This window comes from Tiliqua scincoides, chromosome 5, assembly GCF_035046505.1.
Source record: "Tiliqua scincoides isolate rTilSci1 chromosome 5, rTilSci1.hap2, whole genome shotgun sequence".
In the NCBI taxonomy this organism is placed as follows: Eukaryota; Metazoa; Chordata; class Lepidosauria; order Squamata; family Scincidae; genus Tiliqua; species Tiliqua scincoides.
Window position 1 is genome coordinate 132,901,226 of NC_089825.1, and position 16,023 is coordinate 132,917,248.

At 45.4% G+C, this 16,023-nt stretch overlaps 2 protein-coding genes and 2 pseudogenes across 2 annotated transcripts; 3 read left to right on the forward strand and 1 right to left on the reverse strand.

Moving 5' to 3' along the window:
* Positions 1-229: 229 nt before the first annotated feature.
* LOC136653634 (olfactory receptor 6E1-like) lies at positions 230-1,180 on the forward strand. Its single transcript, XM_066630526.1, has one exon. It carries the CDS (start codon positions 230-232, stop codon positions 1,178-1,180), a length of 951 nt encoding a protein of 316 aa, XP_066486623.1.
* An 876-nt stretch (positions 1,181-2,056) lies between these two features.
* Positions 2,057-2,176, reverse strand: LOC136655078 (5S ribosomal RNA; annotated as a pseudogene).
* A 3,922-nt stretch (positions 2,177-6,098) lies between these two features.
* On the forward strand, positions 6,099-6,218 carry LOC136654930 (5S ribosomal RNA; annotated as a pseudogene).
* A 2,079-nt stretch (positions 6,219-8,297) lies between these two features.
* Positions 8,298-9,236, forward strand: LOC136653635 (olfactory receptor 6E1-like). Its single transcript, XM_066630527.1, has one exon. The coding sequence runs from the start codon at positions 8,298-8,300 to the stop codon at positions 9,234-9,236; it is 939 nt and encodes a 312-aa protein (XP_066486624.1).
* The last annotated feature ends 6,787 nt before the right edge of the window (positions 9,237-16,023 follow it).

Sequence of the window (16,023 nt, forward strand, 5' to 3'; positions counted from 1 at the left end):
AAAGCTGAACCCATCACAGGTTCTTCCCAGTGGGGAAGGGACATCTTCCTAGAAGAGAAGGGATTCTTAAGAACGTAAGAACAACCCCGCTGGAACAGGCCCAAGACCCATCTAGTCCAGCTTCCTGTATATCACAGCAGCGCACCAAATGCCCCAGGGAGCACACCAGAGCACCACCAGGAAAAGCACTACTTCTTCCTGGTAGATGATTCACAAAAGAAGACTTACAATGGAAAACAAGACTGACACAGTAGTTCGGTTTATCCTTGTAGGCTTCACCAATATTCGATGGCTTCAGAGTCTACTCTTCTTTCTGCTTTTCATCACCTATCTCTTCACAGTGGTGGGGAACGTTCTGATCATCTTCATTACCCTGTCTGACCATCGACTCCAGACCCCCGTGTATTTCTTCCTCAGAAACTTCTCTGTCCTGGAAATTGGCTTCATCTCATCTTCAACTCCCAAGGTCTTATACAACCTGGCCTCTGGAACCTATACAATTTCTGTGGCTGGCTGTTTTGCCCAAGCCTTTTTCTATTTCGTAGTAGGAACCACGGAGTTCTTTCTCCTGGCCACCATGTCCTTTGACAGGTACGTTGCCATCTGCAATCCCTTGCGCTACACAACCATCATGAACAGACAGTTCTGCATTCAGTTAGTTCTGGGTTCCTGGATATTCAGTTTCCTGTACCTCATCGTCCCTCTCATCTTGCTGTTTCGTCTCCCTTTCTGTGGTCCAAATGTCATTAATCACTTCTTTTGCGACAATATACCCTTGATAAAGCTTGCCTGCACCGACACTCAAACCCTAGAACTGCTAGATTTTCTCCTCGCCACATTTAGTGTCCTGGGAACCCTCACTGTGACTATAGTATCCTACATTAAAATAATTTCTACCATCATGCGCATGCCCTCTGCAGCTGGCAGGCAAAAAGCCTTCTCCACTTGTGCTTCTCATCTCACTGAGGTCTTCATCACCTATGGAAGCTGTATTTTCATGTATGTCAAGCCTAGTCAGAGTTGGGGGCTGGACCTCAGCAAGACGGTGGGTGTTCTGAACAATGTGATCTCTCCTCTACTCAACCCCTTCATTTACAGCTTGAGGAACAAGCAGGTCAAAGAGGCCCTGAAGGACATTGCTGGTCAGAGAACTCTATTTGCTGTAATCCCCAGATGCTAGTGTCTGAAATAAGAGTGTAGATGGATCTTACCTTTTGCTATTCCCTGTCAAACCATTCAGTTATATACTTGTGGTATTGTCTACCCCTCCCCAAAAAGGTTGTTTTGCCAAAATTATCACACTGTTGTTCTTCCTAGTAAGCAGTGCATTATTCTTCACTAGTGCATGCCATTATACTCCATTATAATCAGACAGACAGACAGACAGACAGACCTTTATTAAGTTGGTAGAGTTGGTATTGTGGGATTCTCCAGCTGGGATGCAGGAACTCAGTGCAGGAGGATAAGGAATGACTTGCCTAAGTGCAGGGCCTCTGAGAAGAATTTTATCAGGGGGTACAAAGTTTCTTTTGGGCCTCTTCCCAAAGTGGGAGGGGGTGAAACAGACTGGGGATGGTGGCAATGGAGGTGGGCAGAATGGGGGCAAAACAGGCAGGGGGAAAGTGGCAACAGCCAGAATAGTCTTTGGAGCCCAGGTCTACCAGTTTTCCCCATGCAGAGCTCAGATCTACCTACCTGCCTGGCACTGGCAGCTAGATACAGCATCCTGCGTAGGCAGTGAGCCTGGTTGAGACTGGAAAATGGAAAATCCAGGAACTTTCTGTGCCCCCTCCTTTGGCTCCTGGGCCCCCTTTCTGACCCTGGGCCCGGGTACAAATTACCCCCTTTACCCCCCTCTCCTAGGCCCTGCCTAAGTGTAGACATTCCTGAATAATGTCACAGTGCAATGATCTTCTTGCCTGTTTGCTTGATTGGTTGGCAACCTTCAGTCTCGAAAGACTATGGTATAAGCCTACAGCACCCGGTATTCCCAGGCGGTCTCCCATCCAAGTACTAACCAGGCCTGACCCTGCTTAGCTTCCGAGGTCATGGTAGAAGCCTACAGCACCCGGTATTCCCAGGCGGTCTCCCATCCAAGTACTAACCAGGCCTGACCCTGCTTAGCTTCCGAGATCAGATGAGATCAGGCATGTGCAGGGTAACAGTTGCTGCTTGCTTGATTGACTCTCCTCTCAATGTGTAAATCTCTATAGATTCAGGATATGTATTCAATGTCATTAACTATAATATTCTGAATTGGAATGCCGCTAGTCCGCTGAGGCCGGTCCCAACCTCCTCCTGGGCCACGTCCGCCCACCAATCGGTGGGGCAGGTCCAAGTAGACCCATTGAGGCGACTGCCATGTGACACGGGGTAAAGGGAAATCAATGCCACCTCCTACCCTGCTCTGGATACAGTGCAGGTCAGTTGGCCCGCCTGTTCCAGCGCAGGATAGGATTGGGTTGTGTGAGAGAAGAAGGTGAGAAGCTGCTGGAATATCCCTGCAGGGTTAAATTTGGGAGCAGAAAAGCACTCGCACATAGTGGGGCCACACTGGACTGGGGCCACAGCCTGTCTGCCAATGATTGTTACACCCACAGATACTTTTCACTTTCATAATTATTTCTGAGCAGAGGAAGGGGGGGGGAATCCTATTTATCCAGGATAATTATCAAACACTGTCACTTGTAAAGGGGATCATTTGTACCCAGGCCCTTAGTCAAAAAGGTGGCCTGGGAACCAAAGAAGAGGACCTAGAAAATTTATGGGATCTTATGTTTTCTGATCTCACCTGGACTCGCTGCTAGGTGCACAGCTGCTGCTGTATGTGCCATATGTGCTGGGCCAAGGAATGCCTATATGGCACTCCTTACCATAGTGTCAAATCTGGGAGGAAACTGGCCTGCTGCAGTAGCTCTTTGGTGTGTAGATCCACTTGCCATGAAGGAGTGGATAGGAGCTCAGGGACACAGCTGTGGGGCTACAGCAGCTGCAGTTGTATGTTTTGGTGCAAACAGAAAACGTTCCATTCTAGTGTGAGCCTAAATACAACGACGCTCATTTTCCGCAATGATTTTCTATATTTAAAAGATTTTAGAGATACTCAAGAGTGTGTTGGTTTTCCATTTTATTGTGTCTAGCTGCCAATGCTGCATGGGCAGGTAGACCTGGGCTCTGCATTGGGAAAGCCCAGTAAACCTGGGCTCCAAAGATTTTGCTGGCTGTAGCCACCCTTCTCTGCCCTGTTTAGCCCCTCCCCCACCCCTTTTCTGCCCATCCTTGTCACCACCATCCCCCACTCGGTTTCATCCCCTCCCCTCCCCATCTGGGGAGGGGCCCAAAAGAAACTTTGTACCCCCTGATAAAACTCTTCTCAAAGGCCCTGTTTAGATCTGATAACTTGATGTCTAGTACCAGTGGTGCTGCTGGGGGCTGTGGGGGTTGTGAACCATACTGGGTGACACATTTGGGGGTGGGTGTGTGTGTGACACAACTATTGTCCAAAACTGTGAAAATCTAGGTGTTTTTGAATAATACCAACAGTTATATATCATTTGATGTGTAATTTAATGCAGAATGCAATGAAACACATACATACATACATACATACATACATACATACATACATACATACATACATACATGGTTGTTGGCAACCTTCAGTCTCAAAAGACTCTGGTATTGCGCTCTGGATGGTGGTTCTGGCACAGCGTCTAGTGTGGCTGAAAAGGCCGATTCGGGAGTGACAATCCCTTCCACACCGGGAGCAAGTGCAGTCTGTCCCTGGTCTGTCTCCCTGGCTATGGGCCTTCCTTCTTTGCCTCTTAGCCTCAGACCGTTGGCCAAGTGTCTCTTCAAACTGGGAAAGGCCATGCTGCACAGCCTGCCTCCAAGCGGGCCGCTCAGATACACACACACACACACACACACACACACACATACATGGTTGTTGGCAACCTTCAGTCTCTGGTATGTATGGTATACATACATACATGTAAGGTAAGACTACATACATACATACTCTGGTAAGACTATGGTATGTATGGTATACATACATACATACATACATACATACATACATACATACATAAGATCTTTATTAGCATAGATAAAGGAGAACAAATAGAAAATAAAATAAAATAACCATAATCATCCATTACCCCATCCCCATTCACTATTGAAACAAACCATGTTGAAATTTCTGTATTCTATCAAAAGTTATGTCCAAATAACCAGAAAAGGAAACCCAACTGCCTTATGTAACAAAAATTAATTTCTTTAAATCAAAACTGACCAATGAGACCATTTGTTCCAAGAGCCAATGAGGCGTTGTTATGACACAGCGGGGAACCAATAAAATGTTAGCATGAGTCACTTCTCATTTCCATGCATCAGAGCTGATACTCTGATTCACCCCTATGGGGGTGAAAAGGGGTAAATGTGTTTTCATGGATTCGTCAATATGGGGCAGGGGTGGGGGATGGGATGAATTCTGTGTCAGGCCTGATGGCAAAAGAGCCAGCACAGACTTGAGAAATTGTTTGTTTGCTTGCTTGCTTTAAATTCTTTGTTAAGAGGCATCAAAAATGTAGGACTTGATAAAATAAAAGCTAAAAACGCTCGTTTATTGATTTCATGTGGTTAATTGAAACATTAAATTATCATTAAATTTTAAGCTATATTGCATATAATTTATTAATTACAAGAAGGTTACGTGCTGCCTACAGAGGCCTGATCACAGAGAAAAATGCGGATGCTTAAGTTTTTTTCCAGGACATGAGGCTATAAAAGAGGACATGTCCTGGAAAAAGAGGATGTCGTGTCACCCTATGCAGGAGATCAGCTCCTTGCAAACTCCAGGAGGTGTGCTCTTTACAGGGTAATTAGCAGGTATTTGATTTTTGAATAGCCTCAGGGCTCAAGGCAATTAGAGCCCAATCCTAGGCATGTCTACTCAGAAGTAAGTCCCATTATAGGCAATGGGGCTTGCTCCTAAATAAGTGTGGATAGGATTGGACCCTTGCTTATCTGATCTTGCCATTACCTGCATTTACCTACGGAGGTTCTGCCCAGCCCTTCAGGACCCACCAAAAATCAGGTTCTGAACCACTGATGTAAGTAAAGTTCCATGAATTCCTGATGTGCTGAACAATGTCAAGATAGCACATTGTTTGTATGTCATATGCCACTGTATTAGGGGCTGGCAAGGGTACTGTGATTGCCTCCATCAGTGGAGCAGATAAACATAAGAACATAAGAACAGCCCCACTGGATCAGGCCATAGGCCCATCTCGTCCAGCTTCCTGTATCTCACAGCAGCCCACCAAATGCCCCAGGGAGCACACCAGACAACAAGAGACCTGCAAGGCTTCCTGGGAATTGTAGTTTAAGAACATAAGAACAGCCCCACTGGATCAGGCCAGAGGCCCATCTAGTCCAGCTTCCTGTTTCTCACAGCGGCCCACCAAATGCCCCAGGGAGCACACCAGACAACAAGAGACCTGCAAGGCTTCCTGGGAATTGTAGTTTAAGAACATAAGAACAGCCCCACTGGATCAGGCCAGAGGCCCATCTAGTCCAGCTTCCTGTATCTCACAATGGCCCACCAAATGCTTCAGAGAGCACGCAAGACACAACCTACATCCTGGTGGCCTCCCCTGCATCTGGCACTCTGATACAGCCTACCTCTCAAATCAGGAGCTTGCACATACCTATCATGACTTGATGGACCTTTCCTCCAGAAATTTGCCTAATCACATTGCCTTAAATCAATTGCCTTAAAGGCATCTAGGCCAGATGCCATCACCACTTCCTGTGGCAAGGAATACCACAGGTCAATTATACACTGGATGAAGAAATAAAGGGGATGCTAAACAGCAAATGCTGCATGTACCACAAAGCTCTGTAGAAGCAGCCCCTCCCTCTTACCATTAGAAACATTCCAGGCAGCAATGGCAATACTCAGAAGACACTGTTCTGTGTGATGAATGCCTGCACATTGCCGTCGCTGACCATAATGACTTTGACAGTGAGTGGGAGAGGCCATTTACATGGTGTGTTGGGCTGCAACTCTTACTGTTTTTCCTTCTTCTAGCTATGATAGCAGCAATTGTTACCCTGCACATGCCCAATCTTGTCTGATCTCGGAAGCTAAGCAGGGTCAGGCCTGGTTAGTACTTGGATGGGAGACCGCCTGGGAATACCAGGTGCTGTAGGCTTATACCACCATCTTTCGAGACTGAAGGTTGCCAACCATATCTATGATACTGGCCTCCATGTCCTGCATAAGGACTCCTTGGGGCATTTCCTCAGCCATGGTGGCAGACAGCCCTATGAACAGAATCTCAGATCTTCCTACATTCCTACTCTCTAAACCATCTGGGCACACAGTCAGTGAGGAGACAACAGAGGCGTCACAAGGGTTTGCTGCACCCAGTGTGGGAGGCCAGAGTGTCACCCCTATGATGGACCTCTTCCCAAGCAGTGGGCAGGGCAACAGCCCAGGCAATGGACATGGTGATGTACCATTTCCCTGTCCCCACTGGCTTTTTTGCTATAACTTTTGCTAGAATAGAGATATTTCAACCCAGTTTGTTCTATTGCATTCTGCATGAAATTACACATCGATTGATATATAACATGATGGCACGATTTGAAAATACCAAGTTTTTAAAAATTTTGGTCAGTAGTAGTGTCTCACACACACACACACACACCCGTGCACATCACCTGGTGCGGCCCACACCCAGCTAGTGGTGTCACTGGGAGAAAACTTGCCAGCATGCATTTCCTGATCACATTGTCCCCTATGGAGCTACAGGAGGGAGCTATGAAGGAAAACATCTGGAGAAATGGTCTATGAGATTTTCCCATGACACAGCACTTGTAAAAACCTCATTGAAAAAATGAGTTGGTGTTCAGCCTGCCTATGTAAACTGCCTTGAGTTTATAGGTAAGGTGGTACACAAATATTGTAAGGTTTTTTTTAATGCCTGTTGAAAATGATACCTTTGAATGGCAATTTCCTTGCCAATGAGGATGTTCACCAAACCAAACCACCACAACTACTGGCAACACAATTTTAATCCAAAGACAAAATTCATAGAAGAGAATTATGGGGAGCAAAATGATAACCGTTTGACTGGAACAGTAGCCACACACATAGGTTACCCTTGGTGCTTAGAGACTGAGGGCCCAATCCTATCCAATGTTCCAGCACTGGTGCAGCTGCAGTGCAACCCCGACATAAAGGAACACATGTTCCCATACCTTGATGAGGCCTCTGTGACTACCTCCCCACCACAGAACATAGTGTACTTCCCATTGGCACAGCTGCACCAGCATTGGAAAATTGGATAGGATTGGGCCCTGATTGGTTGAGGGAAGAGCCTATTTCATCACTTATACAATAACTTTTTGACTTCTCAGAGAAGCAAAGTTCATGTCTCTTGTGTATACGAATAAGGAAGGATCTGATATATCTTATGCTGTGGGCTGAAGGACATAATAGGAACATGCACAGTGACTAACCAAGGTTGCTTCCATGTTCTCGCCTGAAACAGAGGAATGCCTGAATTACACTGAAAAAAATACTACTTTTGAGCAATGAAAGCAAAGAATCTGCTAAAATAGAATTAACCGTCTAGTTGCCATTCACGGAGTGAATCTTTTTAAGTCTTTATATTTGCTTGGAACAGAAGATAAACATCATACCTGCTTCTTTAATCGTGTTGGATGTAATCTAGATCCTTAGGAGCTTGCTGAAAAATAGACCCATGAATGGAAATGAATGTTGTTCTGTCGATGCAGACTGTAGGTGGTAAGTAAATGACTCGCTCATGATTGCACAGCGCATAAAGGAGACAAAATATATTATGCACTTGAAATGGACAGTAGTGTACTGGATTCCCATGCTCAGCAAAATTTATGAGTGGTACACTTGTGTTTGCAGGACAACTTTCATTTGCAAAGCAGACATGCGGGACTGGGAACCATGACAGAAGCACAAAATGGTATTTGGGAGATATGTGAACATTTTCCCCAGTGTTCTTAAGTACTAAGTAACAGCACGGGTGGCTGCAACAGGGAGTAGCAGAAGGCAGGGACTGTGCAGTGAGTGGGCTTTTGTTGAAGTATTGTTGAAGACATTGAGCTGGACTGGAAGGTCTCAGACAATCAGTTATGACCCACTTTAGCCATGATCACACTGATTCAACTGCAGAGACTCAGAGTAGGACAACTTCATTTAAAAGGCAAATGCATATATAGTCAGAGAAATGGATTAGTCGTCAGTTAACATGACGCCCCAAGTAAGGAATTGCACCACAGAGGACAACTTCATTCTTCTGGGTTTTACGAACAATCACCAACTTGAAATCGTACTTTTCCCCCTACTCATAGGCACATACCTGTTAACCATCTTTGGGAACATGGTCATTATTGTCATCACACTGGTGGATCCCCAGCTGGACACCCCCATGTATTTTTTCCTGCGCCATTTTGCTGTCGTAGAGATTGGATTCACCACCACAATCATCCCCAAAACACTGGCCAACATGGCAACAGGCCATAACACTATAACATTCTTTGATTGCTTCACACAGGGCTTTCTGTACTTTGCGCTGGCAACAACAGAGTTTTTCCTGCTGGCAGTAATGTCTGTTGACAGATACGTGGCCATCTGCAACCCTTTGCGCTACTCAGCCATAATGAACGGTCAAATCTGCACGTTGCTGGTGCTTTGCTCTTGGGTATGGGGTTTCTTCCTCATAATGGGTCCTACAGTTGCATTATTTCAGATGCCATATTGTGGTCCTAACATCATCAACCATTTTTTCTGTGACAATGGACCAGTGATCAAACTTGCTTCTGCTGACACAAGACTGCTGGAACTCATTGATTTTCTGATTGCTACACTCTCCGTCCTTGGGACTTTGGCTGTAAACGTGGTCTCCTACATCAATATCGTTACCACCATCATGCGCATCCCGTCAGCCACAGGGAGAAAGAAGGCCTTCTCCACTTGTGCCTTCCACATCTTTGTGGTCTCCATCACTTACGGCAGCTGCATTTTCTTGTACATAAAACCAAATGGTACCAGCCACTTAGACTTCAGTAAGCCTGTGGCTATTCTTAACACTATTGTGTCTCCCCTTCTCAATCCATTCATCTACTGCTTGAGGAACAAACAAGTTCATGATGCATTGAGAACTGTATTCAGAAAGCTTTCGGTGTGAAGACTGTAGATATAGGCTGATGGGTTCTGAGCTGTCTGCGACAGATCAGGAGAGAGATCTTGGGGTAGTGGTGGACAGGTCGATGAAAGTGTCGACCCAATGTGCGGCGGCAGTGAAGAAGGCTAATTCTATGCTTGGGATCATTAGGAAAGGTATTGAGAACAAAACGGCTAATATTATAATGCCGTTGTACAAATCTATGGTAAGGCCACACCTGGAGTATTGTGTCCAGTTCTGGTTGCCGCATCTCAAAAAAGACATAGTGGAAATGGAAAAGGTGCAAAAGAGAGCGATAAGGTGATTACTGGGCTGGGGCACCTTGCTTGTGAGGAAAGACTACAGCGTTTGGGCCTCTTCAGCCTAGAAAAGAGGCGCCTGAGGGGGGACATGATTGAGACATACAAAATTATGCAGGGGATGGACAGAGTGGATAGGGAGATGCTCTTTACACTCTCACATAACACCAGAACCAGGGGACATCCGCTAAAATTGAGTGTTGGGAGAGTTAGAACAGACAAAAGAAAATATTTCTTTACTCAGCGTGTGGTTGGTCTGTGGAACTCTTTGCCACAGGATGTGGTGATGGCGACTGGCCTGGATGCCTTTAAAAGGGGATTGGACAAGTTTCTGGAGGAAAAATCCATTACGGGGTACAAGCCATGATGTGTATGCGCAACCTCCTGATTTTAGAAATGGGTTATGTCAGAATGCCAGATGCAAGGGAGGGCACCAGGATGAGGTCTCTTGTTATCTGGTGTGCTCCTTGGGGCATTTGGTGGGCTGCTGTGAGATACAGGAAGCTGGACTAGATGGGCCTATGGCCTGATCCAGTGGGGCTGTTCTTATGTTCTTATGATATAGACTGCCATCACCATGAAATTAAATATTGAACATACAGCCTGGTATAGTATTTATGATGAAATTTTTGTTACCTCCCAGTAAGATTATTTCCCCCCCTCCAAGACTGAATGTCACTGCTGACAATTGTTTAATAGTAAATACCATTTGATACTTATAAAAATAATATTTGTATATTGATTATAATTAATTGTATCTTGTGTTTCTCATATAAGGTTTTTCCAGTGATATTCCATTGATATTAAAATAATGACGAATAAAGGAGGTAACTATAAAACAATTCATACTAAAACAAATCAGCTTGGTTGAGATGACCTGCCTTTATCATGTAACATGAGCTGATTCACTGCAATTATTTGACACCATAAATGTATGGCAGTGGTGGTAGTGGTGGAAATGGTGGACAACAATTAAGAAAAGGAGTAAGATGAGAAGAGCAGTTGTTATAGAATGGTTTAGTATGCACTTGCTCCCAGTGTGGAAGGGATTGTCACTCCCGAATTGGCCTTTTCAGCCACACTAGATGCTGTTCCAGAACCAGCTTTCAGAGCATGATACCAGTCTTTCGAGACTGAAGGTTGCCAACAATGGGTATGGAGCAGGAGTGGCCAACCTTTCAACTTTAGGACTGCAACAATGGTGGCGTGGAGGGAATTTCAGCAGGCGCATCTGTGAGAGGAGAAGTGGCACCTGCTGAAATTCCCTCCTCTCCACAATTGTTAAAGATCCAGGAACCCTAAAGTTGAAAGGTTGGCCACCCTGGTATTGTGACTCAGGCACCAAGCTGTGAGTCCAGGAGAGCCCAGTTCAAGGATGACTGGATATTATGTAAGTGAAGCTATCTGAACTCCGGAAATGTGCTACACAATGTCAAGACTGAATAGAAAGCACATAGTTTTTATGTTATAACCCACTGTATTGGGGGAGGGAGTCTTGTGGTTGCCTCCATCCAGTGTGTTGTTTTTTTTTTGGAAAAAAAAAAGGTGCAGGAACTCACAATTTGTTAATCTTTTATTTATTTATTTTTAAACCATTTTTTATTGGAGGAATAAGTAATAATCATGTGTTGCCTAGTAGTATCTTAACACATACAGAGAGGATAACAAAAAGGCATTCAACACTATTGAGACATATAGCTCATACAAAAACAAAATACAAGGTGCGTAGTCATAATATTAATACACTATATATAAAAAGACACATATTAACTGAATGCATAAGAACACAATTAGCATAACGATGTGCTATAAAACTTCTTTGCGTGTATCCGGAGCCAAATAAAAAATCTGTTAACGTCTGTTCAAGGGAAAAGAAAGCATAACATATCATAGCCAATCATATCATGGACGCAGCCGCCTCCTAACCAGGATCTGAAACCTTTTAGGAGCCTTTGTCCTTATAGAAAGGTCCTTTGAAGGCAGCGGTGCTAAGTGACACTAGAAAGAAGCCTCCCCCCACTTACTTATGAGTAAAAGTTGCTTGGGATCAGGCTCCGTCTCCTGTGTTGTTGGACACTACTTTATGCAAGACATTTAGGCTGCAATCCTATCCACACTTTCCTGGGAGTAAGCCCCATTGACTATAAAGGGAGTTACTTCTGAGCAGACATGCATAGGGTTAGGCTGCAATCCTGTTCACACTTTCCCCCACTGAACACAGTAGGACTTACTTCTGAGTAGACAGGCATAGGAGCAAGTTCTTTCAGTCCAGCACTCCACCTTCAGCCAGGCTGCACCAAAACCCAATTCACTGCACAATCTCTCTTTTTCCTCTAGTTTTGCAGCTCTCAGGCTGCAGTCCTCACCACACTTTCCTGGGTGTAAGCCCCACTGGCTCTAATGGGACTTACTTCCGAGTAGACAGGCATAGGTTTCGGCTGTTAGCCTGCAATCCTATTCACACTTTCCCCCATTGAACACAAAAGGTCTTATTTCTGAGTAGACATGTAGAGACTTGAGCAGAGTAAAAAAAACAACAAACTCTGGAGTAAAGTTGTAGTACAGCCCAGTGGCGCCTTACGCTACTGGGGGGGAAATACAAACTTAGCTAATACGAAGAAGAAGTCCTCGTAACAAACTAGTTCGAGGATCGCCCAGGGGGACTGCGGGTTGAGTCACCACAACTGTTTCTATTGGAGCCATAAGTTGCTGCTTCACGCACTTACTAACACACTCACTCCTCACTCCCAGTGATACTCCATACTTTTTTTTGAAGTATGGCAGCACTTGACTTTCCAGGGCGTGCCAGGACTTCTCGAAACGGGGTCACTGACAGCAGGAGGGTCAGGCAACTCCTGCAGGAAAAACTCCCTCCGAGCTACCCTGCCTGGAATCCTCCACCCCCCTCGCCGCCCAAGGATCTGGGAAGGGAGGGAGCGCATCCAAACCAGGAAGTTTGCAGTTCTGAAACATGGAGGAAGCCCTGCTGAACTCATCGACTTGGAGCCCAATCCCATGCATGGGACTCAGAAGGAAGTCCCACCAGAGTCAGTGGGGCTTGCTCCCAGGAAAGTGTGGATAGGATTCTAGCCTTACTCCCGAGTAAACGAGTTTGGGATTGGACACCAAGCCTTTTCTTTCTTGCTTTACAGCCCCCTCCCCCTCAGTTCAGGCTGCAACCCTACCCACGCTTACCTGGGAGTAAGCCCCATTGACTCTAATGAACATAAGAACAGCCCCACTGGATCAGGCCATAGGCCCATCTAGTCCAGCTTCCTGTATCTCACAGCAGCCCACCAAATGACCCAGGGAGCACACCAGATAACAAGAGACCTCATCCTGGTGCCCTCCCTTACATCCGGCATTCTGACATAACCCATTTCTAAAATCAGGAGGTTGCGCATACACATCATGGCTTGTACCCGTAATGAATTTTTCCTCCAGAAACTTTTAAAGGCGTCAGCACCACATCCTGTGGCAAGGAGTTCCACAGACCGACCACACGCTGAGTAAAGACATATTTTCTTGTCTGTCCTAACCCGCCCAACACTCAATTTTAGTGGATGTCCCCTGGTTCTGGTGTTATGTGAGAGTGTAAAGAGCATCTCCCTATCCACTCTGTCCATCCCCTGCATAATTTTGTATGTCTCAATCATGTCCCCCCTCAGGCGCCTCTTTTCTAGGCTGAAGAGGCCCAAACGCTGTAGCCTTTCCGCATAAGGAAGGTGCCCCAGCCCCGTAATCATCTTAGTCGCTCTCTTTTGCACCTTTTCCATTTCCACTATGTCTTTTTTGAGATGTGTCGACCAGAACTGGACACAATACTCCAGGTGTGGCCTTACCATAGATTTGTACAACGGCATTATAATATTAGCCGTTTATGTATAATATAATGGGATTTACTTCTGAGTAGACAGGCAGAGGCTTGGGCTCTAAGGCTGCAACCCTACCCACGCTTACCTGGGAGTAAGCCCCATTGACTCTAATGGGATTTACTTCTGAGTAGACAGGCAGAGGCTTGGGCTCTCACTCCCAACAGGCACTGCGGAAACCCTAGGAAAAGACCCCAAAGGACAGAGGAACTTTCTGAGATTTGTGAAACAGAACTAATGGTATCCTACTTGGAAGGAGTTAACCTGCAAGTGGGAACGAGGAGACTTGCAGCGTCACTTAAGCTGGCACCATTCAGGAGTGTGAGCGCTTCCATCCCCTTGGAGTGCCGCCTGTGCCAGAGACTAGAGCACTGCAGGGGCAGCAGACAGCCCCCTTTCCAGTCCCCCCACCTTAAAAGGTGCCGGAACACCGTTCCGGTGCATTCTATTAGAAAAAAAGCCCTGCCTCCATCTCTAGTGCAGTAGAGGGGATGCAAAACAGTAAGTTCTGGATGTGCCTCAATGCACCATGTTCACGTCCCCTCCCACTTGCCATCAGAGCCATTCCAGGCAGCGAAGCAACATGCAGGAGATGCCATTTGGTATGACAAGTGCCTGTGCAATGTTGTCAATGCCCATAATGACTTTGACAGAGAGTGGAAGGGGCCACTTACATGGCGTGTTGTAGATTCTGCAGTAGTTACTCTTTTGCCCCCCCCCAGCTATGCTAGTGGCCTCCATGTCCTACTTGAGGACTTTTGGGGGCATTTCTCCAGCCACTGTGGCAGACAGCCCTGTAGACAGAATGAACACCTAAGCTCTTCTTACATTGCTACTTGCTGGACCATCTAGGCAGAGTCAGTGGGGAGGCAACTTGGTTGCATGTGACAGAGCAGGAGTGTGTCCCCAGTCTCATTTGTTCATTCATCAGGGTCATTGAACAAAAAAGGTTGAAGACCACTGTTCTGCTGCATTTTTTTTTCTTTTGAATAAAATTGGCATCAGGGACACAAACCCTATGTGACCCAGAATTGTGTTTCTTTCCTGTGTTGTTCTTAAGTGAGAAACAGCCATGTAAGGTTGAATTTGGGAGCAGAAAAAAAAAAAAAAACAATAGGAATGGGGGCACGTAGCCCACCTGTTGTGGGACCATAGTCTATCTACTGAAAGGTATTCCTCTGTAGGTGCTTTTCACTTCCATTATTATTTCTTAGCAGAGGGAAGGGGGGAGAAGCATATTTTATTCATGCAGGGTAGCTATTGTCAACTGACGAGTATCAGCTATTCAGATCTGATAAATGGATGCCAAATACAGTTATGGACCCGTCAGTGGAGGTTTGGCAAAGATTCAGAGAATGCCCCAGAAGGTATTCAAAGACAAGGCTCATAGAAGAGAATTGTGGGTAGCAAAATGGTGTCAGTCCCACTGGAATGTTAGAACAGCAGCTACGCACATCGATGACACTTGGCGCTTAGAGACTAATTGGTTGAGAGTTGAGCCTATTTCATCAACTGGACAAAATGTGTCTGACTTCCCTGGGAAGCAAAGTCCATGTCTCTTCTGTATGCGAATAAGGAAGGATCTAATACATCTTAAGCTATTTGCTCAGGGACGTCATAAGAATATTCAAAATTACTATCCAAGGTTGCTTGCATGTTCTCTCCTGGAGCAAACAGAGAACTACTGCATCTGTGTCACACCACAAAGGTGGCTCACTTCTGAGCCATGAAAGCAAAGCCATTTCGGAAAACCCAGAAAAATAAACTTTTGACGCCTTCATGTTTCCTTGGAACAGAGGGGAAGATCAACATCATACTTGCTGGTTCATCTCATTGGATATAAAGTAGATTTTTTAGGACAGCTATTTTCAACCAGTGTGCCGTGGCACATTGGTGTGCCACAGGAGTTTGGGGGTGGGTCATTTCTAACTACGGCTATTAGGGGATGAGAGCCCTGCACCAGCAGAGCAGTGTGCTTTGTCAATTGTCAAAAGATTGATGGTGTGCCTTGAGAATTTTAGCACCTTGTCTGTGGGCTGTGAGAGGTTAAATATCACTGTTTGAGGAGTTTGTTGAGAAAATAGCACCATAAATGGAAAGGAAGTGAATGTCATTCCATCGGTGTCGATTGTAGGTGGTAAGTAAACTACTCACCACTCATGTTTGCACAATGCATAAAGAGGACAAATATATTATGTACTTAGAAATAAATTGCAGTATATTAGATGCTCAAGCTCGGAGGAATTCATGCGTGCGACACAAGTGTTTGCTTAGCATCTTTCGCTGGCAAAGCACACTGGAGGACTGGGCACATCACAGACCACACAAGATGATATTTGGGAGATACGTGAATATTCTCTCAGTGTCCTTAAGTACTAAATAATAGAACTGGTAGCTGCAAAACTAGAGGAAAAGGAGGGATTTTGCGGTGAATTGGATTTTGGTGCAGCCTGGTTGAAGATGGAGTGCTGGACTGAAAGAACTTGCTTCTATTCAGCTAGTTATGAACTACATTAGCCATGATCTCGCTGTTTAAATTGTAGAGAATCAGAGAGGGATAACTTAATGTAAAAGGCAAATGCATATATAGTCAGAGAAATGGATTAGTCGTCAGTTAAC